Source organism: Sturnus vulgaris, chromosome 1 (genome assembly GCF_052056855.1).
Source record: "Sturnus vulgaris isolate bStuVul1 chromosome 1, bStuVul1.hap1, whole genome shotgun sequence".
NCBI classification, from domain to species: domain Eukaryota; kingdom Metazoa; phylum Chordata; class Aves; order Passeriformes; family Sturnidae; genus Sturnus; species Sturnus vulgaris.
This window is the reverse complement of record NC_142243.1, coordinates 61229063-61243546: the sequence shown is the minus strand read 5'-3', so window position 1 is coordinate 61243546 and position 14484 is coordinate 61229063. Positions and strand designations below refer to the sequence as shown.

General features: G+C 37.6%; 1 protein-coding gene across 5 annotated transcripts in view; it reads left to right on the top strand.

Moving 5' to 3' along the window:
* Positions 1-14484, top strand: part of PDE1C (phosphodiesterase 1C) — a 288097-nt gene that overhangs the window by 152734 nt on the left and 120879 nt on the right. For all 5 annotated transcript variants that reach the window (XR_015804815.1, XM_088167961.1, XM_088167971.1 and 2 more), the window contains 4 exons: positions 906-1022; positions 2863-3003; positions 8868-8968; positions 10735-10863. Coding sequence is in view for 4 of the 5 variants with exons in the window: in XM_088167961.1 (XP_088024087.1) it covers positions 906-1022; positions 2863-3003; positions 8868-8968; positions 10735-10863 (488 nt within the window). In the remaining variant the exon portion in view is untranslated. The remainder of the gene's footprint in view (positions 1-905; positions 1023-2862; positions 3004-8867; positions 8969-10734; positions 10864-14484) is intronic.

The window sequence follows — 14484 nt, the reverse complement described above, 5'->3', positions numbered from 1 at the left end:
TAATTTTTCAGCCTTTTCTGATGCGCACGCCATGACAGGATGTTTTCTAGGCTATTTTCTAGCAAATATACAGGTAACGAACACAGAACCTTAATCACTTACAATGTCTGCAGTAGAGACATTTGCTTATCTGCGGCTACAAAAATGTTGTGCCTTCCAGTGATGTGGAGCAGAATGACATCTATGCCTGAATTTGCTTGTTGATTTACAGAGCGAGTCCCCAAGGTTTAGAAGAGACAGAAAGACAGTAAACTGAGCATTTAGAAAGAATTAGTGTTTCTCTTCGTTTCTTGCTGTCACCTTCCATGGCCTACCCTCACATTTGAGATTTGAACTCAAACTTTTGCAAGAAGGTTAGACCTGAAACTTCAGATGCAGGAGCTTAGAAGTGAACTTCCCCTCCTTGATCTCTTGACTGACCAGCCTGCAGCACTAGTATGTAATTTACAGCTGACTGTAACTTTCCCAATTGGAATTAGATACTTATTCTTCTGTAAAGGTTGGAATTTTATATAATTGTTAGCACTTAATGTATCATATCAGCCCAAATAGGACCATCTCAATGTCTCAGGTACTAAAGCAAACCAGGAGTTTTATCTTTTAGGATTCATCCTTTGGTGATAAAATTCTGGTGTAGAGAATTGCCATGTTTAGAATAAACAAACAGACTATATGCTCTTAATGGAAGCTTCTTAAACAGAAGTCACAAAATACTGATAAGTATACAGATACTGTAAGTACATGGATGATCCTGCATTGGTTAAATGGATTATAAAGAATTTATTGAAAAAGAAACCATACATTTATATCACTACTGGAATTCTCAAATTGTGAAAGTGAAGAAATTGAATGATCATGGTAAAAATGATGACCATATTAACTGTCTTTTCTACCTACTCTTGTAGAATGTAGATGAGTGGTCCTTTGATGTGTTTGCACTAAATGATGCCAGTGGGGATCATGCACTGAAATTCATTGTCTATGAACTTCTCACACGCTATGATCTGATCAACCGTTTCAAGGTCAGTTGTTAGAAGATCTTTGTTCGTCTTGAATTTTGTTCAACTTCCCTCTCACCCTGCTTTTTTCAATTAAAAACGCAATTTTAGAGATTTTTGAAGAATTTGTAGACACTGCACTTTCCCTAATAAGCAAGATGTGATGTGATTTAAGTAGTATTTTCAGTTGCAGTGAGGTACCATGAACTAGGTGGGGTTCCAAATGAAATCCATGGGAAATACTGCATTTGACCCTCTGAGAGTGACAATGTCATTTTCCTGAGCTTTATAGGACCCTCAAGCAGGTAGGCACAAAAGAAAACAAGAGAATATGAAAGCAAATTCAAATTCATTCCAGTGAGATTGGCCAGCAGGTCAAAGGAGGTGATTCTACTCCCAACTCTGCTCTCATGAGACCCCATTTGGAGTACTGCCTCCAGATCACCCAGGTCTGGAGTTCTCAGCACAGGAAAGACATGGATCTGTTGGAGCCTTTGCAGAGGAGGGCCACAGGAATGATTAGAGGGCTGGAGCACCTTTCCTGTGAGGAGTGGCCAGCAGAGTTAGTGTTGTTAAGCCTGGATAAGAGAAGGTTCTGGGGATTGGTTCTGGGATCTTCTGGTACCTGAAGAGGACCTATAAGAAAGATGGGGGAAAAGTTTTTAGCAGGCCCTGTTGCAGTAGGACAATGGCTAATGAATTTAGACTAAAAGAGCGTAGATTTAGGCTAGATTTAGACATTTCTATTTCCCAGGGGTTCCCACTCACTTTGACTGGAAAGAGTTTACAGATGTCTAGATCCCATAATTTTTCTGGAACTGCCTATGCCTGATGAGACATCAAGATGTCTGCTCAGAACTGCATCCTCTGCTTAAATGTACCTAAGAGGAGAAGAGCAGTGATGTTTTACATGGAAACCTTAGTGTGTAACGAATTTCCTGTTAGAGCAGATGGAACTGGAGAACCCATCTTGCCAGTTACATATGTTACCACCTGCATAGTCTCCTTTCTAGAAATCCCCTGAATTTCATTTTGTCAGGTAATTTCAGTTATTCTTGGAGTCAGAAAAATATGGCAATCCCATAGGATGGGCAGGCTGGATTTTGCTGTGAAAACCCAGGGGTCTGATAAATGATAGTCCTCTTAAGAGTATCTAAGATTTGCTATATCATGTGTTTCATTAGAAAATCTTAAATGTGAATAGTAAAACAGGGATATATTCCAGTGGATCATGAAGGTAACAGACAGTTGCTTGAAATCTATTTAGAAATATTTCTCCAAGGCAATCAATCCAGTGGTTGCTGTTACTTGTGTGTTCCAGACAACATTTCATAGTATACTTATTTCTGTGTATTTATTTGTGGGAATGATTCACATGTAATGTAATTAGGAATGGAAAAAACAGTTTGAAGTAGTAACCCGAATTCACTCTCTCGAGTGACTGTTTCAAATGTTTTAGCATTTCGTTTTTTGTGAAGTACAGATGGCTCTTTGAGAACCTCTTATTAAAATACTCCTGTCTTAATGCTAGCCATTAAAGCTTTTTTTTGTTTTTTCTTTCTTTCTTTCTTTCTTTCTTTCTTTCTTTCTTTCTTTCTTTCTTTCTTTCTTTCTTTCTTTCTTTCTTTCTTTCTTTCTTTCTTTCTTTCTTTCTTTCTTTCTTTCTTTCTTTCTTTCTTTCTTTCTTTCTTTCTTTCTTTCTTTCTTTCTTTCTTTCTTTCTTTCTTTCTTTCTTTCTTTCTTTCTTTCTTTCTTTCTTTCTTTCTTTCTTTCTTTCTTTCTTTCTTTCTTTCTCTCTCTCTCTTTCTCTCTTTCTCTCTTTCTTTCTCTCTCTCTTTCTTTCTCTCTCTCTTTCTTTACTTAGATTCCCATTTCTGCCTTGGTGTCTTTTGTGGAAGCTCTGGAGGTTGGCTACAGTAAACACAAAAATCCTTATCACAACCTAATGCATGCTGCAGATGTCACACAGACAGTCCATTACCTCCTTTTCAAGACAGGCACAGTGGTAAGTAAGAGACTTGTCATCCTGAATATATAGTGAGTTTACAACAGTTTCTGGATGTTAATGAGATAATGATTATCCACCGTAGAACCTGTTTACACTGTAGACACACTTAATTTGATATGGCTGGGCTAATAAAGGTAAAGACTTTGGATTATTTAGGAACAGAGGGTAAGTGAAATTGTTGATAACTTTTTTAACAGTGATCTAAAGAGGTTAATGTGAAACCCAAGCTTGGTTTTTCACTCTGTCACAGATCTTGTGTGAATCTGCCAACACACATACGATCTGCATTTTTGCAGTTCCTTGATTGCCACACAGATGTTGCTTTCAATTCTGAAGCCAGAACTGGATGCTCTTCCTTGAGAAGTCACACACTCCACTGCCTCCTGTAAACATCCCAAGTCTCCTGTGTTGAATGCAGATTGCACTTGTGAATTGCAGTCACACTGCAATTAGAGCAGTAAATGCTGCTGTGTATCAGAGGCAGATTTGGAAGGAGTCAGGTGCTATCTGTCTCAAGAACTGATTCAGACAGGCTCATCCTGATGTAAATTGTGTCTCTTACTTCTGATTGTGCCTGAAGTAAAAATTAGGTCAGAATTGGAGCTAATACAGTTACCTACTCAAAACCTCCTGTGAAATACTAAATTGGTCACTGTTGCTTTTTAGGACCATTAGTGCACTGCAGGCTGCAGTCAGTAGGAGCAGGTGTAATGTTGAGTAATGTGAATTGTATTCTAGTGGTGGGGAAATGGATCCCCTTTTTCTCTTCAAACCATGGAAGAAGGACAGTTTCATGTGAAGCTACTCTGCTCCAAAAGGTTACTGAGTTAAAACAGCTGCCCAAATATAGCTGACCTCCATCCTATGTATGTTCAGAATTACCTTTTTTTCCCATCTTGCTGCTTCTTAGTGAAAAAATGACTACTATTTCATTCTAGTTTATGATGCACCAGTGCTGAATGGGTTTTCCTATCCTGACTCTGAATGCAATAAAGCAAGGAAAGTGTTAAAAAAGAGAGAATCAGAAGGACTTGAAAATACCTGAATAAGCAGTGGAGAAATTTGGACTTCTTTTCCTCTGAGAGAATGCAGCAGACTAAAACGAAAGAAAAAGCCAACCCCAAAATAACCCCCCCAAAACCAATCTAAACCAACTTCTGTTTCAGAGGAAAAGGAGATCTGGAATCACAGAATCATCCAGATGGGAAAACACCTTTGAGACCATCGAGTCCAACCTATGACCTAACATTACCTTATCAACTAGACCATGGCACTGAGTGCTACATCCAGTCTTTTCTGAAATACCTTCAGGAATGGTGACTTCAACCCCTCCCTTGGCAGCCCATTCTAATGCCCAATCACTTTCTGTGAAGAACTTGTTCCTAATATCCAGCCTACACCTCTGCTGGTGCAGCTTAAGACTGCTCTTGTCCTGTACCAGGTTGCCTGGCAGAAGAGACTGACCCCCACCTGCCTACTACCTCCTTTGAGAGAGTTGTAGAGAGTCAAAAGTTCTTTCTCCTGAGCCTCCTCTTCCCCAGGCTAAACAATTCCAGCTCCCTCAGTCACCCCTCATGGGACTTGTGCTCCAGACCCTTCACCAGCCTTGTTGCCCTTCTCTGGACATCTCAACATCCTTCCTAAACTGAGGGGCCCAGAACTGGACACAGCACTCAAGGTGTGGCCTCACCAGTGCTGAGTACAGAGAAAGAATCACTTCCCTGCTCCTGCTGGCCACACATCATTGTTCCTGATACAGGCCAGGATGCCACTGGCCTTCTTGGCCACCAGGGCACATGGCTGGCTCATGTTCATTTGGCTGTCAACCAGGTCCCTTTCTGCTGGGCTGCTGTCCAGACACTCTGTCCCCATGTATTCTTACTGCAGTTAGCTACACACACAGTAGCCCATGCAAACCAGTATGATGGAGCTGTAGTCCAGAGAAGTGTTTTCTGCTTCCCAGGAATATTCCCAAGCACTAATCATTCCCACACCCAAATCATATCTGTAATTTGGTTTAGGATCTTATATAGCACAATAGGAAACCACAAACTTGCAGCACTGTGACATTTCAGCTGTGCTTTTCTTGTTTAAATGCTTTTTTAAACTTTGGTTTTAGTTTTTTTCTTTCTTCTTTGTTTTCACCTCACCTTCCCTGAACTACACAGCCAATCTCAGTAGTAGTAGTTTGAAAATGAGAAGTCATCAGTCCTAATGTCCTGCTCACAGCAGGGCTAGCTTCTTACATTCATGGTATGGTTACACACAGTGAAGAAATGTAAGAGGCATTTTCCTCTTTCCAGGATTTGCTCACACCAGTATCTTATCATTACTGGAGTATGTATAGTTCTTCAGTTCATCACTTCTACAATATTTATGTAAGCAACTTGGACATGCTGGAACACAAGATTTTGGTTTGAGAAGTGTGTTACGGCCATTGGTTTAATTCTTCACCAATGGGATGAAAACCACTTGTGACAAATTTATATACAAAAATAGGAAAAAACCTCCCTCATTTTTCTTGCTAACTAGTTATTTGTAATGTGGAAAAATTGCTTTTTTCACATTTAAAGTCTATATATTTAAAATTTGTTCTAGTCTTAAAACTAGGAATTGTTTCTTGTTTGTCTTCACATGGTTCATTTGCCTTTGTCATGCTCTCTGTTATTTACAAACTCACTGAAAAGTTTTGTTTCATCCCTCATTTTTTTAAAAAAAGTATTTTCAATTAAATCTTCTTTCTCTCTCCTTTCATAAAATTTCATTAGCTTTCCTGTTATTTTTTCCCTTAGGATGATGCTTTGGAGTTAGTTTGTTATACTTTACTGTATGGTCTACAAAGTTTTGGCTCTCTCATAGACAAAATGTTGAAAGAAAATTTGGAATTAATCTGATGTTTATCTTATAGAGGATTGGCATACAAACATGATATGCAGGAATAGCTTCCAAGAGCTGACACACTTTTTGCTCATTTCATTCCTTCCTTTATTAAACTCTGTTGTTCAGCTCTGAATATTACTTTCTTTGGTATTGTTTTCTGATAAATCTTTAAAACTATTTGGAAATACCACAATTTCTTTTTTAACCTAGACAATGATGGGAAAATTGTAAAGCTTAAGACTTCTTTCTCTGATACTGACAAGAATTACAGGAGACTATTTACTGCAGCAGACCTGAAAACTGTGGAAGTGCAGGACTTCTGTCATATCTTTTAGTACTAAAGGGAAGCGAGATCATTTTCCCCACTAGCCTATTGTGATTAAGAAAAAGATCATCATAAGCTTTGAAAATAATACTTGCTTTGGAATAAAAGTTAATAAACTCTTGGGAAGGAAACTAGTTAATTATTTACATTGTAGCAATTTCTTGGAAATGCTTTTTTTTTTTTTTTGTTAGATTTGGAAACACTATACTTTCCTCTTCTTCTTTCTATATTCATCAATCCTTTTGCTTACATGCAAATGAGGCACCCTAGTAGCTAATGCTTCACATTTATTTTATATTTTGGAAAGGCAATCATGCTTCCTTGCCCTTTTTTTTTTCATTCTGGAAGCCAATACTTGGTATTTCATGTCTTTTACCCTTTGCCATTTCTGACCTCCTACCATTGCAGAAAGTTTGATACGGTTATATTCTGGATTGATATTGTCAGCCCTTTAGAAATCAAAACCATTCACATTTCCTTGCTCTTTTTATCTTTTGTGACACTGTCCTGCTGTTCTTTGTGGCTTCGTTCTTTAAAAATTATGTCCCTGTCTCCAAGACGAAATCCACCACAAAGCAGTGAAATGTAAAGTCAGTACTTTGATGGAGATTGCATCCATTCTCTGCAGGCTCTTTGCCATCTTCTTTGCTTTCTCTTGCAAGGTTGTGGCACGAAAAAAGGGACTAAGAGGTTCCAGTTACTTCCCTTGTGTTACTCCCAAACCCATTTTGACTTTGTTCTACTTGCACTGCTTTATTTATTACCAAAAATTAACAGCTGTAATTACAGTTTTATTCTGGGTCTTCCTGGAATGCTGTTATGATTCTTAATACTGCTAATAAAAGATACTGCTAATAATAATATCTAATACAATCTATTAGAAAACCTACCTTTCCCAAAATTGTTCAACAAATGATGCTTTGGTAAGGTATGCAAGTCAGCACTTCTCCTATATGTGCTTTAAGATACAAGGTAGGAAACCTCAAACATCAGGCATAATAGAGGCTTGCTCTGGCTGTTTCTGAGCACTTGTGCTATGATTTTTTTCTATCATTTGCAGTCTCTCCTTTTGGGAAATGGCAGACCCCTGTTAGCAATGAAAGTCCAGATCTAGTCATGTAGCCTGGAAACCCTAGTTCCATTTTTTCCCCCATTGCAGTTGCCAGAAGTTGTTGCTTGAAAGTTGAATTAATGTTCTTAATCATTTGGAAATCATTCCTTATTCACAAGTCACATCTGGAAACAAAATTGAACAGACTTCTCTACCATCAGTGCTCTCCAGTCATGTCCTGGATCAACTGTGTAGATATGAGAAAACAGTGAAGTTTCTGTTTCTGATAATTTCTTGCACTCCTCACCATCCTCTCACTCTTGCTATTAAAAAAAAAAAAAAAAGAAAAAGAAAGAAAGAAAAAAAAGCCAACCAAACAAAAAGAAACAACTCAAACCCAAGAACTATCTTGATTATGGTCAGCATTGTGCAACATATCTCTGGGCTATATTTTCAAACTACATCTTTAATATAAGGGGATCTATAATACTGAGACTTGCTCCATTCTTCACTGGTTATGCAGAGATGACTGTGAAACACAGATAAAGAGCTAGACAGGTTGCTGTGTGCAGAGTCCCACTGTTACCTGTGCTTCCCTGCACATGCTTAACACACTAGTGGTGGCCCCTGAGCTATAGTAGATGTCTAGAATAGATTTTGGAAGACTTAGTGCCACTGCATTGAACTAAATTTGAATTAAAAGGCAGTTTGTGTATGAATGTCAAAATGTTTGCAGGTTGACAGTGAGGTGTTACAGAAGAATTTGCCAATCATTGTGGTAAAGGCTTTTTCTAAATGCAATACATTTAAGCATTTCATACAAACATTTACAGCATCTACAGTATCTAAAACCTCTGACTCCAAAGTGCTTGATGTTAACGACATTCCTTGTGGGCTACCAGTGGAAAACCAGACAATAAAATGATTTATTGACTCAGATAAAAATTATTAAAACCATCTGAATAATTTATAAATATAAGGCAAAAGTGACTTAAGCATTGTAAAATAAGGCTTTGACTAGGGAATTAGGAAAAATCCCACAAACTTCAGGGCTTTCTCAAGTGATTTTAAAAATGATAAATAAAAAAAGATGTACATTTTTTGAGGTTATCTTCCTAGTTCTCCTCATGATTCACTGATTGACATAGATTGACAAAGACTTTTAGTTTTCTGGAAAATAGTGACTTTTTCTGTATCTGTGTCTCTGCTACTCAGGTAAACTGAACTGAAAATACAAACTCTAGTGGTAAATATTTACATGCACATCCTCTTGATGAACCCTGATTTTCTTGAGTTTTCCTTGTTTTTCTTCTTCAAACATTGCTCTTTCAGAAGGGCACATTTCCTCTTGCTCTGCCTTAAACCTTATTAGCTCCTGAAACAATTTTGCTGAGGTTCAGTTTATTTAGATGAAGGTCCAGGATGAACACTGGTTTGGCTTTTATGTATCAGCCAGAGAAGTTTGCTTTAAAACAGGTGGCAGACTGCAGGGGAAAGGTAATGACATGCAACACTGACTGTCAACAGAGGATAAATAACTTACCTTAGAAGACAAAAGCCTGAGAAAATGACAACTTACCTGATTTTAATGTAATCTCTTTTCAGCACTGGCTGACAGAGCTGGAGATCTTTGCTATGATTTTCGCAGCTGCTGTACATGACTATGAACACACTGGAACCACCAACAATTTTCACATCCAGACACGGTGAGGCCACTGTACATCATGATGAAGGGTTGGGAAATAGAGGGAGAAACCTTTGGAAAATAACAGGACAGCCACCTTAGAAAAGTGCAGGAATTTCTGCTTCCAAGTTACAGGAGGAAAGTTCGCTTTCTCAGGTTACATTTAATTTTCTCTTGTTCAAACATTCACAATGGAATGCATGCATTCTAAATTCATGACCATTGTTTCATATTAATACGCAGGAAAAAGAAAGTTCCAAAAATATTTCCATGTAAAGTTTTCAAAGACAAACGGCTGTGTAGAGTGAGGTATTTTGATGAAGATAAAGTTTTGAAGGAGGTCCTGTAATTTTACAATTTTTTCTCCTTGTTGAATTTGAAGAATCAAACGTTATTGGGATAAATCAGGTATTCAGCCATGTTTGTTGCATTCATTAGTGAACATGAACACTACACATACTATTTTTACTTGAGTGGAAAACCACACTTGCAACTAGGGGATGCTTACCACTACCTAATCAGGGAAATACTTTTAAAAAGCATCATAAATTGCTAGAGTGTAATTGTGTAATCACAAACTAGACTGGACCAGTGTATTTTATAAAACTTTTGGGTTGGTGAAAGAGAGGAAAATGAGATGAAGATGGCAGCAAAATTCAGAAGCGTACAAACATTATGAAGTCTCTAGTTTCAGTGATAATTGGACATCTAATGTCTGTGTATTATTTTGAGAATAGGAGTGTACTGGTAGAAATGCCAAAATGTCTAAATGTCCTCAGCTGACACTGCACACTTGGGCATTTCTAAGATGTATTGTAATTAAATTAGATTACATGTCTGTAATTAAAATAGATGTCTATAGTGTGTTACTGAATCGTGCTGTGCATCAGTAATGGTTTCCAGGATAAAGTACACACACACACAGTAAAGACAGGGACTGTGGAAAGAAGTCTCTGTCTCTATTCTGGGTGAAGCCACACTACTCTTCTTACAACTTCATGCATACAGGAATTAGGGATCTGCTAATTTTTAATTTAATTTTAAATCTTAGGGATTTCCAAATACTTATAAAAATATTAAAGGACGGACAGTCGTAATTTAATTTTTCTAACATTGAACATCAGACGTTCAATGAAGTGTCAGAGGATAAAAATATACACTGCCCTCTATGAAGCAGATCTGAGTGAGGACTGTAACAAAACATATTCACCCTCTGTTGCTGTTAACTTGTCTTCAGACCAGTTTATCCATTCATCAATCACAGATCTCTGATCTGGGGCTTAAAATCAGGCATGAAGTACCTTTGGTCCTACTCTATCCCACTGGAAATTGCTTTCCCAGACAGCATAGTCTAGCACACAGATGTCAGAAATCAGTTGAGCTGTATCTTGCTTACAGCCAGTTTGCTGTTCTGGAAACAGTATTGGGTCACATCTTGCAATTGCTTACTTGGGTACAGTCAGATTTTAATATCAGAGAGACATACATAAGAACTAGGAAAAAGCCTCGTGGTTCTACTCCAACTTTGTATATCTCTCACGGCTTTCAGCACTTGTTTTCAAGTATGTAACAAGTCTGTTAGGTGAGTCTTATCTGGTGAAACAGACTTTGAAACGTTCTTTAGATTTCTTTTACGAAGTAACAGCAATTAACAAAATATTACAAGTACTCTTAAAATGCTCATATCTGTTCTATAGACTTAATTGCTGCAGCTGATCAATGGAAAACTTCTGAGTCTCTTTAAACAGGGAAGAAACAACCTTTCTTTTGTTCTCTTTTAAATGCTAGGTCGGACTCAGCCATTCTATATAATGACCGGTCCGTGCTCGAAAATCACCATGTTAGTGCGGCATATCGTCTTTTGCAAGATGATGAAGAGATGAATATTTTATCTAATCTCTCAAAGGATGATTGGAGGTAAAAATGAACATGGTGGCTGCCTAGGAATATTGCAGCATCATCATAGGCTGGTATTACCTTGTTTGAATAGCAATATGCATTACTGTATATTACATATTAGTCTTTATATGCTACAAGATAAAGAACTTTAAAAGGTGTTTGTCTTATTTATTCCTGTTTTCAATTTTCACTTCTGATAGTGAGACTAGACTTTGTGACAATGGGTTATAGTATACAAATTGACTCCTGTATAATTATTAAGCATCACAGAGACACTCTTTGTATACATGTAATTGAGTGTAGAGCTAGCCTGTTGTTTCTTTGTCCTAAAGCATATATGTAACTTTTTTCTACTTTAACACTTCCTGTCTGGAAATTATAAGTGGGACTTAATGCCAAACACCAGGAACTAAGTGCTGATTTCAGTCAATAGGAGTGTTGTGGAGGAGTGTCCTGAAAACTCTATCTGCCAATATATAGAATAGTGTCATGGTGGGCAGCCAGAAGGAACAGAAAGGAATTATCTTCACTGAGATGCCAAAAATCTATTTTAGATACAGATGGAAATGCCTTGTCAAATATTGGCAGAAAATTACAGCTTCATATAATGTTGGTGAGGAAGCTTAAGGAACTAAGTTACTAGAAACATCAGCCTTAGAGCCACTGTCTATAAGGGACAGCTTCAGTTTTTAGTGGAGCAGCTAACTGAGTATGCTTCATTGCACAGATACTGACTTTAGGTAAATGGTCTGCTTTTGAGCTTTAAACTGTTTAAAGTTTTTGGTTGGATCAAAGCCAGTTTCAGGTATTTCTCATTGATTCTGTAGTGCCAATATGTGTGTTCTGTTGATGCAACTTGCTTAGAACCAAAGGTTCAAAGATTAACCCATCCCTTTAAAAAATATTGTAACTGCCTGAGCAAAATTATTCAGTGGTTTGGATGGCTTATTTGTTCTCTCAAAAGTATGATTTTATAGTTGATGATCAAGCAGCAGTGCTGCAAAATAAAGGGCATTGTCTGGAAGTGCTATAATTCCAAAACATTGTGATTTCTACATGCTTTTTGCTTATGACTGCCACTACAAAACCTCATAGGCAAACATTTGGGAAGCACTGTAAACATCAACTCACTTCAGGAAAATCTGAGGTATTGAAAAACAAGACCCAAGAAGCTCAGAGTTTCCCCATTCTAAGACTCAAAAGTAGGACCCTCAGTACTGAAAGATGCTTTGAGCAACTAATAAGATGTGCCCAAATTAAGCTTCACTTTTTTAGACTGATAAATCTCCCTCTGCAAAAGGCCTGAATGATGTTTTTTGGAATGTAAAATTCTTGAATACCTTTCTGAGCTGAGCTCTGACTCCTTTTTTCACATTCCTAGGAAAGGAAGATCTGATGATCTGCAATCCTAGATATCTACATGGATTTTATAACTTTTTTGTTTTCTGTCATTTAATTAGGGAATGTATTTTCAGGAAAGATACATAGAAAATTTGAGACACATTTCACAGTTGAAAAATAAATGGCCATGGGTTTTGTAAGGAAAGCAGAAGAGAATTACAGTCAAATTACAGTCAAGAAGAAAAGAGTTGAATGCTTACTAGTGCTTAAACATTTTTTTTCCTCCACAGAGAAATATGTATATTTCTCTTGTGCTCATTAAATATTTGAAAATTAATTGAGTTGCTGCATTTTATGAATCCCATTTGTGCAAGTTATCAAATGAAAAAAATATAACAAAAACAGATCACAGAGCTAAGAAAATAAACTGCAAATTGAATGTATGTTTCCCAATATAATGTTAGAGATGTCTATTATGACACTGTATTTAATTGTTCATAAGTTTCATGCAGTTTATTGAAGCCTTTACTGCCGAGTATAAAATAAAAATATTAAATAAAGAGGTTGAATAAAGACTGAATAAAAAAGATATCTGGAAAATTTATGGTTCTTTAGCTTTGTATAGGAGTACAACTTCAGGAAGTAACTGACTTTCTCAGTAAAGCTGCTTAGTGTTTTGTCCCTCAGATAATTCTGAACCCTCCTTGTCAATCACTGTTATTTGTTTCAAGATTGTGGTGAGAAACCATGATTATTTTAACTAACTTTGGTCATATGCTTTTTTCTTTTTAATAAGTAATAATGTGTGCATGGTTGCAGGATCATGTAAAATTTTCATGTAAAATTTTGTTCCTAGGCACTCAGGATGGGCATATGCATATTCTGAGTTTATACCTTTAGTGAGAATCAGTCAATGATGAAATTTCTTTTAATGTAGTGTTTTCCTATTAATTTCTATAATAATAAATTGCTGAGACTTTGAACAAAATTAGCCACATAAATCAGTTTAGGAGATGTAGCTATTGTAATTGTGCAGTCAGTTTTCCTGCTTAAGACTTCTATAAATTCTTGTCACTGTTAGCAGACTTCACTGTCTGTGGGTTTCTATGTAAGCCAGCTTAGTTGAAAAGGAACGCATGTGAATGAATGACTGCTATTGCATTTTAGCCTCTGATGCTACCAGGGCTGAATGGGGTTTTTTAGTCTGTCTCAGGGCACAATAAAGCAAGGCAAGCATTAAAAAAGAGAGAACTGGAAGGACATGAAAATACATGGGTAAGAGTTGGAACGATTTGGGCATCTTTTACTCTGAGAGAGAGAATGTAGCAGGCTAAAAATGAAAAACAACCCAAACCCGAAAATAAACCCCCTAAACCAAAACAAAGTATACCAAAAAGTCCCAATGTTTATATTTATGTTCAGAACAAACTTGGTAATGAATTCCTTGAGGTGCACCAAGCCTGTCAGAGTGTGTTCCATGGTTTGCTGCAAGCATGGGCTCCTGTAAGCTGTGCTGGATACCTGCCAGTCAACTCCGTGGCTCCATGAGGGAACAAACCAAAGCTGTTGATTAAAAACCAAGGTGTAAAAAGATAGTTGGCCTGCTCCCTACTGACTGTGAGGTTAAAGACCTTAAAGCCAGAGGAGCTCTGGAGTTCACAGAAGTATTTTTTTCTGTAAAGACAGTGTTCACAGCAATGCTCTGCATCTATGTTTGATTTCTACCTTTTAGATGAAGCATTTTTCCTCCACATCTCATTAACTAGAGATGCAGTGACACTACTCTGCACATTGGCAAAGAATACTTGCATCTGAATGTGCTTACACTTTGATCACTAAGACTCAGCAAGAAGGAAGGAGAGACTGTACCCATCCCTTGTGTTCTGCCACAGAGAGTGCAGATGCCAGCAGGGGAAATTATGTCTGCTATATTTTTATTTCTTTAAAGGCCTTTCCTCTTCTAGACAGTGGAATTATCAATAGTGAAGTAGATGTGGGAGTTAACATGAGGTATTGGGTCAGGGAATCGATTTAAATGCACTGGAAGTTCACTGGTCAGACCCAGCCATGAGCCTTCTCTTCTCCCAAAGGCACAATGCAGCAGCAGGTCCCTCTGCCCACCTCCATGTGCCATATGCCCCAGCTGCTCGCCATCTTAAAGACACTGGAATGGGCCCACACCAAGTATAGCAGTGTCTTTCCTCTTCTGGAGAGTTCAGAATGAGACACAGGAGTCCTCATGCAGTCTCAAAAGTGCCAAATAAGGAAGGAAAGCAGGGGGGTTTTGTTTCTTAAATA